Raw genomic sequence first — 14,045 nt, forward strand, 5'->3', positions numbered from 1 at the left:
GGAGGGAGGGCGCTAAGGGGATACAAGTCATCATGGGGGTGGGGGAAAGATAAGATTGAGGGAGGGAGATCCCAGGCGACAACAATGAGCCCATTCCTAACGAGTTTAAGCTTTGGAGGTAACGTCAAAATAGATGGCAGTTCAACTCTGATCATAGGAGCGAGAGTTGGACATCCATCTATACAGATTACTCTCCATCCAAAATTCAATTATCAACGCAGAAATTTGATTTTCCATATGACAAGCATAGGAAGGCTTGGAATTGCACTCACTTTCTTACAGACACTTCAAACACAACTCCCTTTTAGGAATGTCTAAAGGAGGGTGTTAGGGACTGCCTCTTCTGTACTTTGTTCTTTTTCCCTTTTCTTTAATACGATTTGTTTACCTAACAAAAAAAAATTATAGGGGCGTTTTTACAGCTTATTGTTGGTTTAATACATGAAGACTTATGTCCCCTTTATACTCAGTACTTACATGGATACTTGGTTCTTTCATGGATTGGTTCTTTACCCAATTCAAAAGAATGAGAAATGATGTTCAATACTCTCTTCCTCCCAAGCTACATCTTCTGGATTGATAAAATAACAGTATCAGGACATATCAGATTACAACAATCCATGAACAATGGTGCTACACTTTCGAATTCCCTTTCTTTTCCACACTTTTCCTTTCTTATACTGGCATGTTGTGAGTTATCATATACTATACAGTACGAGATGAAACTGCAGAAGATTTCTGGTCAAGATGGCATCTGGACAATTATGTTTGCCTTTTGTTTATAAGGTCATGATGAAAATTAGTAGCAAATACATTATGTATTCTGAATCAGAAACATGCTGCTTAAATTCTTCCATCTAATTATTCAAAAATAGAGTACTAAGAACAGCTAATCTGTTTTGGGAAATGGTGCAGGATACATTTTTTGGGTACGCTGAAGATTTCATCATATATTTAAGCATATTTTTTTAGTCCAGTTTCTTATTCACAACACAACTGTTAAAAAACGTCTCAACAGGAGCTAATAAGTATAATCCAAAGAAATTGTTTTATGTATCGTAGTCCACATTGACTTTTCCTTCCAGAGTTCAAAAAGGAATTTTGGCAAGTCACCCAATTTGATAGGATTCTCAAACGTGTAGCAGCAGCAATACTATCCATAGCCTAATAAAATCAGTTTCGACATGTCCCACAACACAGTTGCACTTATCACACTGCACACCAGACATATTTTAATTAGTTCCATCCATGCTTACTCAACTCAACTAAGCCTTATCCCAATGGTGTCGGCTATATGGATCCTATTTCTCCATTCAACTCTATTCGAAGCCATACTTTTTTTCAACCTTAATTCATGAATGTCTTTTCTCAAAACTTCTCCCAATGTCATATTAGGCCTGCCCCTTGCTCTTTTAACTCCTCCAATCTGAATCATATCACTCCTTATGGGTGCATGAAGATTGCAACGGTCCCTATTGCACATGTCCATGCAACCTTAGACAACTTTATCTCAATTTACGATGTATTGGAGCCACTGCTAAATTACCTTCGATGCATTCATCCCTTATTTTATCTATTTGAGCTTTACCACTCATCCATCTCAACATCCTCATCTCAGGTGCATTAATTTTGTTTATGTTAAAGTTTTAGCCTATACATGATGTTGTTTAGAGTTTTTGGTGAAGTTTAAGGGGGTATGATTAAGTTGCATGGTAGAGGATTCTATAAGGGGTAAGTTGTAATCTGGTATGACTCTAAGGACTCATTAGTTATTTATATGATATATAGCCTGCTCACGGTGTCTACACAAACCGTGAGGTAGGGACTTTCTTCTCTACGTCTCTCTCTTCTTTCTTCTTCTTGTCTATGTACAGGTACTGATCTAACCTAGTTTGGTATTCACACAGTTTATAGGTTGTTTTTGTTGGGAATGGGACGGAAGCAATGTTCTACTTTTGATGGTGAGCAACAAACAGAAAAGGTATGTGCAAAATCAACAAGAAAAAAAAAAAAAAAAAAAGCACATACACAAAAGGCAAGAGATTTATGTGGTTCGACAAAACCGCCTACATCCACGGAGTGAGATCCAAATTTCCACCAAGAATCAAGAGAAGAGAAGAAGTACAACCCTTCGCATTTGACACCCAAATCCACGCCCCCATGTACACCTTTCTCTCATCTCTCATTCACACTACACCCTCACCTTGGCTCCTTGCCTAGTCCTTGTACACATGTTGCACCCACATGTACCTCTTGAGACTCTCACAAGGATCCTCAGATCTTGGCTTGATACTTTTGGATTATCACTACTCTTTGTGGTAGGCACCTCTCTCTTTTATATGTTCATCATTGTTTTCTCTCTCCATTGTAGAGAAAACTCACTCCATTAGAGAAAAAACCCATTCATTCTCTCTCATCCTTTCTTCTCTTAACAGAAAAACCCCAACATTCTCAACTCACTTGGAAGAACCATTCTCTTGGGAAGACCCAACTCTTAAAGACTTCACTCACATTGGAATGTTCACTCTTCCACTTGCTTGGAAGGCACACCTCTTGGGAAGACTCTAACCTCCTCCACTTACTTTCTTTCTTCTCTTGTGGTAGAAAAACTCACTATTTCTCCTTAGGGAAAAACCACTATGAAGAGGTGTGGATGCCAACTCATATGGCACATGCCTTCACAACAATCTTCACCTTAGATTTTATCTTAGCCACTTGGAGACCTGTTGAAAAAACCATCTAGACCATTGAACCAAACCTCCAACCAGTCTAGATAATAGCCACAAACCCAACAATCTTCACCTTGTTTATATTAGCCACTCGGAGACTAGTTGAGAAAACCATCTAGACCATTGAACCAAGCCGTCAACTGATCTAGATAAAAACCACAAACCCAACAATTGTTCCCTAGTGTATTTTCTTTTTCGTTCTTGTTGATCTTGCACATGCCTTTTTTGTGTGTTGCTCACCATTAGAAGTAGAACGTTGCTCTATCACATTTCCAACAAGTGGTATAAGAGTCGACGGTTGATGACCAAGAATGAGGTTGACGATCCGAGGAAATGGTGAGCATACGGCGGTGCTATGACAAGTGGAGGAGATCTATTGAAAAAAAAAACTTGGAGGGAATTACCATGGATCATCATACCAAGATTGCAGGTTGTAGGATAAGAAATGTGCAGGGACTAGAGGGGCATTTGTTTGGCCATTCCAAGTACTAATACAGTAGCACTAGAGATGTGCAGGGTGAGGAATGAGACCGGAATGATGTGTGTATGGCCATTTGAGGTACTAGCACTAGAGATGTGTTAAGTGAAAAATTGGCCAAAACAATGATGAGTGTTGATCATTAGAGGGACTAACACTAATGGTGTGTTAGGTGAAGAAATGAGATCTATGGATGTTTCTAAAAAGTCTCTGGGCGGCTATGATAAAAGCCAAGGTGAAGATTGTTTAGTTTTTTGGCTTTTATCTAGACCAATTGATAGACTGGTTAAATGGTCTATATGGGTTTATGAGTTGATGGAGATTTTGTTAGGTGGTTGGACCAAATTGGGTCCAGACCCATGTGAAGGTATGTGCCATAAGAGTTGGCATCCACTACCTCTTCTTAGTGGATTTTCCCTAAGGAGAAAGAGTTAGTGAGTTTTCTCTACCACAAGAGAAGAAAGAGAGTAAGTGGAAGAGGTTGGAGTCTTCCCAAGAGGTGTGTCTTCCAAGCAAGTGAAAGAGTGAGTATTCCAATGTGGGTGAAATCTTCAAGAAATGGGTCGTCCCAAGAGAATGGTTTTTCCAAGTGAGTGGAGGAGGTTGGAGTCTTTCTTCCAAAAGAAGAAAGGATGAGAGAGCATGAGTGGGTTTTCTCTACTATAAAGTGAATTTTCTCTACAATAGAGAAAGAAACAAGGATAAACATATAAAAGAGAAAGGTATCTACCACAAAGAGTAGTGTTGATCCATGTGATGATCCAAGAGTATTGAGCCAAGATCTAAGGATCCTTGTGAGAGTCTCAAGATGTACAATGTGGGTGCAGCATGTGTACAAAGACTAAGCAAGGAGCCAAGATGAGGGTGTAGTGAGAATGGGAGATGAGAGAAAGGTGCACATGGGGGCTTGGGTTTAGATGTTAAATGTCAAGAGTTGTACATCTTCTTCTCTTCTCTTGATTCTTAGTGGAAATTTGGATCTCACTCGGTGGATGTAGGCAGTTTTGCCGAACCACATAAATCGCTTGCTTCTTGTGTATGTGTGTATTTTCTTTTTTGTTCTTGTCGGTCTTGCACATTTCTCACCATCGAAAGTGAAAAGTTGCTTCCATCACATTCCCAACAGTTTCTTCACTGCCAAACATCCATCTCCATACATCATTGTCTTATAGCCGTCTGCTCAACATCCTCATCAATTGTTTTTCCAGAACTACCTAATTTGCACCACCCACAGAAGTCCTTTACAGTTTATACCATGTTCTTATTTGTTACTCCTGTGCGAAAAGTGGTCGCTTTTCCCATAACAACTAACAGTCCATTTTGACTGTGTTACACAGTCCACAGACATGTTTCGTAAAAATATATATATATATATATATATTTTAATTGCAACATCAAGGATATTCCGATACCAGAAAGAAAAATCCCTGCTATCTCAGTTCTTCATGCAAAACAATTCATTACTGGCACATACTTGATATATGTATATATATATATATATATATATACATACACATGTATTCAAATAGGATTGTTTAAGCTTTTCCTTTTCTTCTTTCAATGAAAAAACTCATTAAGAAAAGAAGGCTAAAACACTGTTCTTTTTTCCTTCAACTGATGTTTTTCCAAAGGAGTTATAACTTCCACGAAGGTGAAGAGAACAACTTCTACAAAAGATGTACCCAGCCAACAACATATGAAGTCGACAATCTGACATCAGGAGCAAATTATTTAAGAAGACTTAAGCGTCTTATAACAATTTCAATCAGATAAGGAAGGCCAAACGAAGAAAGTTAAACCAAAACAAAATAATCCAGATTAGGATTTCATATACCCTAATATTATTAATCAAACACAGGAAACACAACACTGAAATGAAAGAAAACGGAATATAAAGAGCTGGCAGAAACAATTACCGTCGATTGGAAACCCGCAACTGAATTTAAAGAAAGTGTCATTTTCTGGTCGTGCGTTCGATGCCTAACCCTTCACAGAGAGCATAGAAAGAGAGAACCTTGAAAAAAAAAAAAAAAACCGGGGTTCTTGCAGTTTAGTGTTTGTGGTTGTGACCTCTGGCTTTATCTGACAGATAAAGGAGCCAGGAGAAAGCTGGGATTAGGTTCTGTGCTGGCAACGCCTCCATGCCTAAAAGAGCAAAAACGGTTTTTCACATTTTTTTTAAATAAAATTGAATTTTTTAATGTTTGATAAATCTGTTTTTTGAAATATTTTTTTACAGATATAATACCACTAAAAGACCTAATAGTATCATCGGATGCCCAAAAGGGAGGGTTCCATTACCTCTTTTTAAGTTTAAATAGTTGAGAGATTTATCGGGCACACCAGCCTTGTTTTCTCTCAAATTCATTTCTAGAAATGACTTGACAAGATTTATGTTTCTAGAAATGAGTGAAACAGAACAACTTTATCAAACACTATTTAAGTTGTTTCTTAGTTTCTGAGAACATGAAAATACAAAAACTGTAGAAACAGAACGTTGTCAAATGGTGCCTTAATATTACCGTAATATGCAGCAGTTGCCACTGATTCAAATTACTGATACACCCTCAATGGTAACTCATAACTTTTCAAGAGGGCACGACCACACGAATCGTACGATCACGCTCCCTCCCCTCCACCAAAATTAGAAGGAAAAATGTTTTACACACTGGCGGGATATAATAAAATTATTTTAGATTAAGAAAAAAAGAAGACTCCTTGGCCACATGGCCCTTGTCCCAATGCGATGGTCAATGAGGGGGAGCATGTGGGCACAAAGAAATGATGTATTTTTTAGGTTTTACAGGGCTGGGGCGAGACATAATTTCGTTACCCTTTGTGTCTAAGTGCATAGGCCATTGGACTAATACCGTTCTTTTGTCCTATGCTTAATTTGTATGATCTTAAACGAAGTTTAATTATCCTTGGGTATACATCATGTGTTTTTCGTTATATTGATTTATATAAAAGTGCACATACTGCATATGTAGAGTAATGGATCGCATGAGAATCTTGTATATTTTATTGTCAGTTAACAAGTAACAAGATTCTCATGTATAGAATTTTGTTTTGATGGGTCGCTTGACCACACATCGTGCATTTTAATACACAAATGGTTGATGTTTTCTAGACTAAAAGACACTGTACTGAATGTACACAATATTTGATACATGGTCCGCTTATCCCCCTCTATAAAATTTATGTTGTTTCCAATGGCCATTTTTCAGTTATAAGAATTATTTTATAATCTAGGTACAACACGTACTGGCCTGGTATGAAGTACTTTGAAACAGCTATAGATAAGAGGGAAATCTTCCTCAATGTTCCATGCATCTAGATTGTTTGTGGGGTGTGGGAAGCTAATCTTTCTTTCTTATACTCCCTATCTTCCCTTCCAATTTAAAATTGTGCTCCAATGCCAAAGGAGCTAGAACTTCGCAGCATTAAAAAATAACACAGATTACAAAAGGGGCATAGAACTTGCTTTATTAAATTAGAAAGGCCTTTGCCCTCCTTTTGCCGAACTGTCATGGTATGCAGTTTATACATCCAGGTATGATGTTTCACAATCAAAAATTCCTAAGCAGGGTTAAAAAAATTTCCACCCTTCTGTACATAGATCTCTAAAAGTAGCCACAATTTACCAATGTAATGCTCTCCACTAGTTCCACCATACTACAGATTGGATATACAAGCTGGCCAAGAAATTATATGCAGTAAAAACCAACACCATCAAGTAGCCGGCATCAAGGGATAAAACCTAATACAGTAACAGTCATGATGAGAAAGCCTCTCTACTTTGTCCCAGTTTCACTTACAGAGCAGGCTTTTGCCGTACTTTCATGAATTGGATATCCCCATTAAGAACTGAACCAATAAACCTTTCCACTTCCTCTGTTGTCATTTCATCCACAAATGCTGCGAACTTCCCTCTCCGGGGCTTGTAAGCCACAAGAAACTTATCCAAGGATTTGAACTGGGACTTGTCAAAGGAGTTGAGGAATGCTTGCCCCTTTGTAGCATCCAACAGACAGTAAGAAACAGAATCCCCAGAGCTAGAAGCTAGGTTCTGTCGCCTTGTCAGCGACTTCTGGGAGACCTGAAAAAGCAAAATATCAAGGGTGGCAAACAGCAAATAAAACCAAAGAGAAAAATATATAGTTTTGCATAAGCAGAATTTCATATCCAACATTATGCACCAAATCTGACAACATGGATTTTCCAAGGACTAAAAACCATAAGGTGGCCATAAGGACTAACACAAAAGGAAGTAGCAGATATCGTCATTATTTAAAACTCAACAAGAAGTCATCTAGCCAAACCCAAGTATTTGGTACAAGGATAATCAAGTTGAGTTTAGCAATTTTGCAACACAAATAAACTCATAATAATTTGTTTCTTTTCCATTCCCCAACCCCCCCCCCCGGGGTCCCCTCCCCTCCCTAATAGTTACTATCGTCTATGATGAGAATTGCCATGTTTCATAGTAAATGAACCAAAAAGAAAGATTCACTCACTGTATATAGTATGGTTTCCAGCTTCTCCTTTGCTTTGGATGATCTGAAAGCACCTATAATGCAAACAGGAGTTGTCTCTCCACAAAGGGATTCCATGTTTGAGCTTGTAAGAAGTGGTATGCTTTTCCCCCGTGTTTCAGGATGTGGCCTCTTTGCGTGACTCGAAGCCGCTTTCTTGCTCTTTTTCTCAAAGCCATCAAGTAGAACACTGAGATCATGAATGGCAGATTTCAAATCTTTTACAGAAATTCCTGTCTTCAATAAGTGCTTCTCCCCGTTAGTCATCCAACCAACAACAGCTGGAATTGAATCAACCCCTAAGTTTCTCACCCTTGGATCTGAAGCATCTTGGACCTACAAGGAGAGAGACATTTTCATAAACCGTAGATCTAGGAAATAAATTCACTCAGCTACAAAATCTGGATTCACATAATGACTCCTGCGAGGCACATGATTTATCAAATTATTAATAACCAACTACTATTTTTTCCATTAAGAGCATGTCAGCTTAGATATCTCTTTCAATAAATACCCTACAATGTTTGCCCAACTGAATCATGTCCAACTCAACAATTTATTTTTTTCCTGACCCAGGATACATACCTGTGCATCATAGAAGATGAATCGCTTACGATACAGGCCACTAAGGACATGCCAGATCACAGGTGTGTCTTTCTTTGTAGAGAGCAGCAGCACCCGAGGAAGGTTTTCCGTGGGGCTCGAGGAAATATCAAAACGATTTAAATCCACCTTTCTTGAGAATCTCGGTAAGTGATCTAAGCAGAAAGTCTTCAAACTCTTGGCATCCCAATCACCAGTGTACTCCAATAAAGAGCCCCTATCACTTGCTCCATATGAATAAATAAATACCCGTGGTACCTTGGTGGGCATTTTACCAAGGTCCTTACAGAAAGAAGCTTCATGTTGGCAATTTATGCTGCCAGCCTATCAAAAAGAAAACCTATTAGAAGAAAAAATTCCATATATAGCAATTGGAAACATGATCTATCGCATACAATTAAGGTCCAAAAATAAAGTATGTATAGACAAGCCCACTGACCATACCTTCAGTGCTCCTTGCAATGAGGTGGCTACCTCCTCTACAATGGATTCATAATGATCATTGTCCTTAAATGTGGGTTTGTAAAATAACAAAAGCCAAGAGATTCCTTGATCTTCTATTTCCTTCTTAAACACCTGTGAATTAACAGCCTGGATGCTTCTAGTGGACTTCCTAGGGCCAGCACGAGATTCGGTTGAGCTACCGAAACCACCAAAACGATTCCCCCCACCTTTCATATTACCACCACCAAAAAAATTGGAGAAGATATCATCAAGACCAAAACCAAATGAACTTTGACCAGAACTTGGATTTCCAAAGGAAAAAGAGAATGACTTGGAGTTTCCTTGACCACCCATGCTCTGCCACTCTGGTCTAAATGTAGACCGATCATTTCCAGGGCCACCACCAGTGAAGTAAGTATATCCCCCATCATCCCCGGGACGGCCTGTTTCAAACCTGGGGTTACCCTTCTCATCCCCATATAGATCATAATTCTTCCTCTTTTCTTCATCAGATAGAATTTCATATGCTGGAAAATAAGCAAGAATACCCCAAATAATTAAACTTGAATGGTAGTATGAATATCCATTGTTATTGAAAAAATTGATGTTCTGAGAGAAATCTTCTAAACCAAAACAAAATCACTTCGCTGACAGTAAACATTTTTAGATCCATATAAGAAGGTTAATATAGCCTCATCCAGTGTCATACTGCGATAAACACATATACTACAGCCATACCATGATAAGACAATGGAAAACAATAATATTAATAATGATGAAAAGTACACAACAATAAGAACAAATAAAAGAAATGAAACTGGAGATAAATAATACCATTGTTGATCTCAGAGAACTTCTCTTGTGCACCCTTGTTTTTGTTTTTATCAGGGTGATATTGAAGAGAAAGCCTGCAAAAAGAAAACATAGAGATCATTTGCAAAAGCTAATGAGTGTGGAACAGAAGAACATATGGATTAATTTGAGATGGAAGCGCTAGGTATAACATACTTGTGGAAAGCTTTCTGAATTTCCCGTTGGCTTGCGTTTCGCTCAACCCCAAGAACCTGAAGAGAATGTAAACCAATTAAGATAAGACAACATAAAGGGTGATTGCTTTATTTATTTATGTTTTATTTATTTATTTTGTTTTGGAGGGGGGGGGGTTGTAGATTACCAGTATAAACTTGAGTAAATTATAAACAAGAACAAGAAGATATGAAAACTCGACTTCTCTGTTGTAATAAATTTTCACCAATAAGAAGATGGTCATTTGGAGTGCTGTCCACATAATTACTCGGGCTCCAGTGTTTTAAGAATTTCATTTTATCATACACTGATAACAGCAAAACCGGTTGGCCCACTTGCATCACAACGGAGAGTTTCTAGAGGTTTTTTAATCGACTTGGAATTCATTTGTAACCACAAGCTATTCTCTTTTCTTTCTCTTTGTTCTATCACTCCATCTTATTAAGCAAAATGAAATTATAACACAGACTCTCCCAAAGCTAAGACAGTTTAAAACCACTGACTTTGATGTTTGCTCTAGGGCAGTTAATTGTAGCTAAACTTCCTAGGGCCTAATTCCTTCTACAGCAACAAAACAGTGAAAAATAATTGAAAACTAAGGCCTCTAGCCTACGTTCTTGGGAATTTTCATTTTTTCCAATCATTTCCATGACACTGTTGAAGATCATCCAGACTAAGCATCTTGCCTGGAAGGTTTGCCATCCCAACATAGCACAAAATGGCTCAGCCAAATCTTCAATATCTATTTCCAATTTGTGTAGATTTCTTAAGTACAATGAATAAAGGAACTAGAAAATTTGATATTAAACTAAATGCAATGTAACTGCTATGATGCAGTTAAAATTGTCCAATTGGGCATTGGAAGACTTTATTTTGGCCTATGGATGGTTTCTATGGGCCTTGGGATTTTTAATTTTGGGTTTCTTAACGTAATGGCCCTTTACTATAAGCCCCATATTTAGGGTCTGGATTTTGTACACGAAATTAAGTATTTGGATAAGATTGTGTGGGTTCCATGTGCTGTTAAGTAGTTAGTTTAGTCTAGAAAGAGTCTCTTTTCAGTTTATTATTTTATGTCTTATTGTTAGTCAATAGTTTATGTCGCTTTGAGTATTCTATAGCAAGTATTTGGTCATTTTAAATTATTTACTGTTTGGGTAACTTGAAGGGACAGTTGTTTATTTGGTTTAGGAGTCCTAAAATCAGTTTATTTGGTCTTTATAAATAGCATTGTAATCTTAGACGTATTTTAGTGATTAATTTGGTTTCGGAATATTGGTTGTTACCAATTTGGTGTTTCTCTCTCGTCCCCATGATTTCTAGTCTTCTCTTTACCGTGTCCTGAGATCTCCCATCTTCTTTCTATTTCTTACATGCATTATTCTAGTTGCAGGTTCCATTTCTTATCCTTCTTTACCTTCTTCTTCTGATTATCACCTTAATCTTCTACTGGATATCAATTATTGTTGAGGCTTCTATTAGTGAAATTCCTGCATACCTGATTTCTCCAATATATCTACTCCAAGTGCCTATTTTTCTGAAATCGAATTTGATTCTGTAATACTGTTCTCGAGCATCCTATCCCTGGTAGAAATTTCTCATATATCAGAAGTTAGAATCCAATATCGCATTGATCTGAAATTTTTATACTTTATTCTCCCTGCTTAAAAAGACTTCAAACAGAATTTGGATTCTGTCTGACTTATTTATTAATCTAGTGATATCGGATTTTTCTTGAGTCTGAAATTTTCTCTTGATCTGTGATCCTGGATTTCTCCTGGATTCCAAAACCTATCCATTAGGTGACCGGAACTGCATCACACTACAAAGCAAAACATATCCCAGCAATAATTAGCTCAGTAGAGAACTAAATTGAACACTGGTATCAGTTATTCAATCACACTCCTATGATTGAGGAGTGGAAAAGAATAAGGGGGCTCTTGTGGCATTAAGAAAACAGATGAAGGAAGGCACATGCTTGGGGAATTTATGGCAAATATTTCACTTGACATCATCCGTTATAAAGATCTGTGAAAAATGTGAAAAAGGCTTAATCAGGACAAAGTTTCAGAAAAGGGTCTCCAATGAGCCACCATCTAAGATCACCATATATTCCCTAAAGAAGGGGGGGGGGGGTGGTGGAGTCTTCACAACAGTTCAATCACCACTCTTCCCCCAACCAGCAAACTGAAAGGATCACAGCCAAATCACTAACTGCAGATAAAGGAAGCGTCTTAAACTGCATTGCTCATCATTAACACTGTAAAAAAGACCTTTCTTCATGCATATGGTCATTCTTCATATCCTTCTACTTCTTCTTCTTCTTCTTTGCCACACTCCAGAAAACGCTTACCTGATATTCCTAGTAAGACGTTAATCAACCACAAACTCCCTCCATTTTTCCCAAATCCCAAACCAATATAATGTCACGCCCCTTGTAATTTTATTTACATTCTATAAAATGGGTGATCCAGTAACTATGGTTAAAAGTAATACATCAACTAGTTTCATTCCCCTATTAAAGCCAAATTAAGTTGCACTGTGGTAGGGTCTTAGAGAACAGCTTTACACATCAGAAATCATAGCTTCACCAAAGAAAAAAAAAGCCCACATCAGAAACCGTATTAACTTCAGACGCCAACCACATCAATACCCAGCTCAAGACGTCTCAAATGGTTCGGAAATTATAGTTAGGGCTGGAAAATTAATGTAATCTACCCACATTGATGACAGAAATTCAAATTAAAACCCTATCAAGCTCGTCCTCGCCCTAGACCGACGGGAAAAAAAAAAAAGTAGACGAACAGACTTCGAAATTTGAATTCAAAATTTCATACAACGAAACGTCTCAGGAAACCTAAAAAGGAAGAAATAAGAATAAAATTAAGAACAAAAACGTACACAGTTTAACATTAAGGATAGAAGAATCTCACCTTGTATGGGTCTAGGGTCTTCGCCGCTTGATTGAAGCAAAAGAGCGATGCTAATAAAAACAACAGTAACAGAAAACGAGCCCTCATCTCCAGTGATCGATGATTGTGTTCTTCGATTTTCTTCTTCTCTCTATTCGTCCGCTAAATCACACAAGTAGGCGAATGAACAATTTGCTGCTCGGAGGTCCGGGATGCACAGATGAGAATGTGTAAGGGGGGGGGGGACGAAGGTTCGAGAAATAGTTTCCCGAGGGTCGAGAGATTTCCCGCGCCGATTACACGTGGAACGTCGTTATAATTCCACGGAAGCCGGCCAATAGAAATCCTGGGATTCTTGAATTTGGATCCTATCTGTACATTACATTTAACCGACTTGGAGCTTCCAGATTTTCCACATGTTCCTGATAACAGTCCAACTAATAATCACACACAACCGGGACTACCGAGTATTGTTTGACCGGAAGGATTTCCAGAATTCTAATTTTCTTGACATTTGATTATAAAACAAAAGAAAGGGAAACACATCGTGGTGTTTTATATCGAGGAATCGCCTCTTGGCTATGGTTTTAAGTATTTAAAATACTAGAGTCGGCCTTGCGATCGGACAAAACTAATAATGATCCGATATGATCACCTTCAGTTCTCTCTATGAGTTGGGAAAACAAATAGGAAATCGGCAATTATCTCAATGTAGCTTTTTATGCAACGGAATGGATTTAGTTATAATATGTGTCGATTCGTATAAATAGTGACGAACAAAAAATTACGATGATCTTGTTAGATAATGATCTACCCTCAAAATCCAGGATTGTAATGGAGATCATTAGAGATACACACTCTCAATTGGAGAGAGACAAAAGAGAACAGGGAAAGAGCTCTTGAGATTATGTCAGAAACTCTGCTCTGCTTTGTGGCCAAACCTTCTTCTTTATAAAGATCTGACCAACCCTAATTGGTCTATGATTATCCTAAGTGGATGACTCATGAAGGAATCGAATAAGGACCCAGTCCGACCTAGTTCAAGTAACACTCTCAATCCCATCTCCATCTCCATTAGATTCTCTCACTCCCTTCTTCTCTCGATTATGAAATTTTCTTGCTTAAACCCACTTTTAGTCAGCCCAATCAGACGGTAAACTCTATCCAAGATTAAATATGAACGAAAGCACGATAACAAGTATCATGAAAGAAAAATGAAAAAGATTTTGAATAGAGAGTCAAAGAGTACTTGGAATTGTTGTGAGGGAAACAGATGGAGGTCAATAATGCATCTTAGTCAAAATGATGTACAACTGGT

General features: G+C 37.9%; 2 protein-coding genes across 2 annotated transcripts in view; both read right to left on the reverse strand.

Moving 5' to 3' along the window:
* The window catches only part of LOC122085635, a 6,505-nt gene extending 1,224 nt beyond the window's left edge, over positions 1-5,281 (reverse strand). The window contains exon 1 of the mRNA XM_042654127.1: positions 5,124-5,281. Coding sequence (XP_042510061.1) covers positions 5,124-5,165 — 42 coding nt within the window. The 5' untranslated portion in view covers positions 5,166-5,281. The remainder of the gene's footprint in view (positions 1-5,123) is intronic.
* A 1,386-nt stretch (positions 5,282-6,667) lies between these two features.
* Positions 6,668-12,989, reverse strand: LOC122086019 (dnaJ protein ERDJ3A). Its single transcript, XM_042654689.1, has 7 exons — positions 12,749-12,989; positions 9,798-9,853; positions 9,624-9,697; positions 8,790-9,316; positions 8,328-8,669; positions 7,725-8,078; positions 6,668-7,306 (listed from the first exon to the last, which is right to left on the reverse strand). Exons 1-7 carry the CDS (start codon positions 12,833-12,835, stop codon positions 7,022-7,024), a joined length of 1,725 nt encoding a protein of 574 aa, XP_042510623.1. The 5' UTR covers positions 12,836-12,989; the 3' UTR covers positions 6,668-7,021.
* Positions 12,990-14,045: the final 1,056 nt, after the last annotated feature.

Source organism: Macadamia integrifolia, chromosome 8 (assembly GCF_013358625.1).
Source record: "Macadamia integrifolia cultivar HAES 741 chromosome 8, SCU_Mint_v3, whole genome shotgun sequence".
NCBI lineage: Eukaryota > Viridiplantae > Streptophyta > Magnoliopsida > Proteales > Proteaceae > Macadamia > Macadamia integrifolia.

What these genes read in the sequence shown, in the direction of transcription:
- LOC122086019 (XM_042654689.1), bottom strand. Translation starts at nt 12,835, where the DNA reads ATGAGGGCTCGTTTTCTGTTACTGTTGTTTTTATTAGCATCGCTCTTT. An exon ending in CATTGCAAGGAGCACTGAAG is followed by an intron (nt 8,670 to 8,789) that starts GTATGGTCAGTG and finishes TCTTTTTGATAG; the next exon opens with GCTGGCAGCATAAATTGCCA. An exon ending in TGGAAACCATACTATATACA is followed by an intron (nt 7,307 to 7,724) that starts GTGAGTGAATCT and finishes TTGCTTTTTCAG; the next exon opens with GTCTCCCAGAAGTCGCTGAC.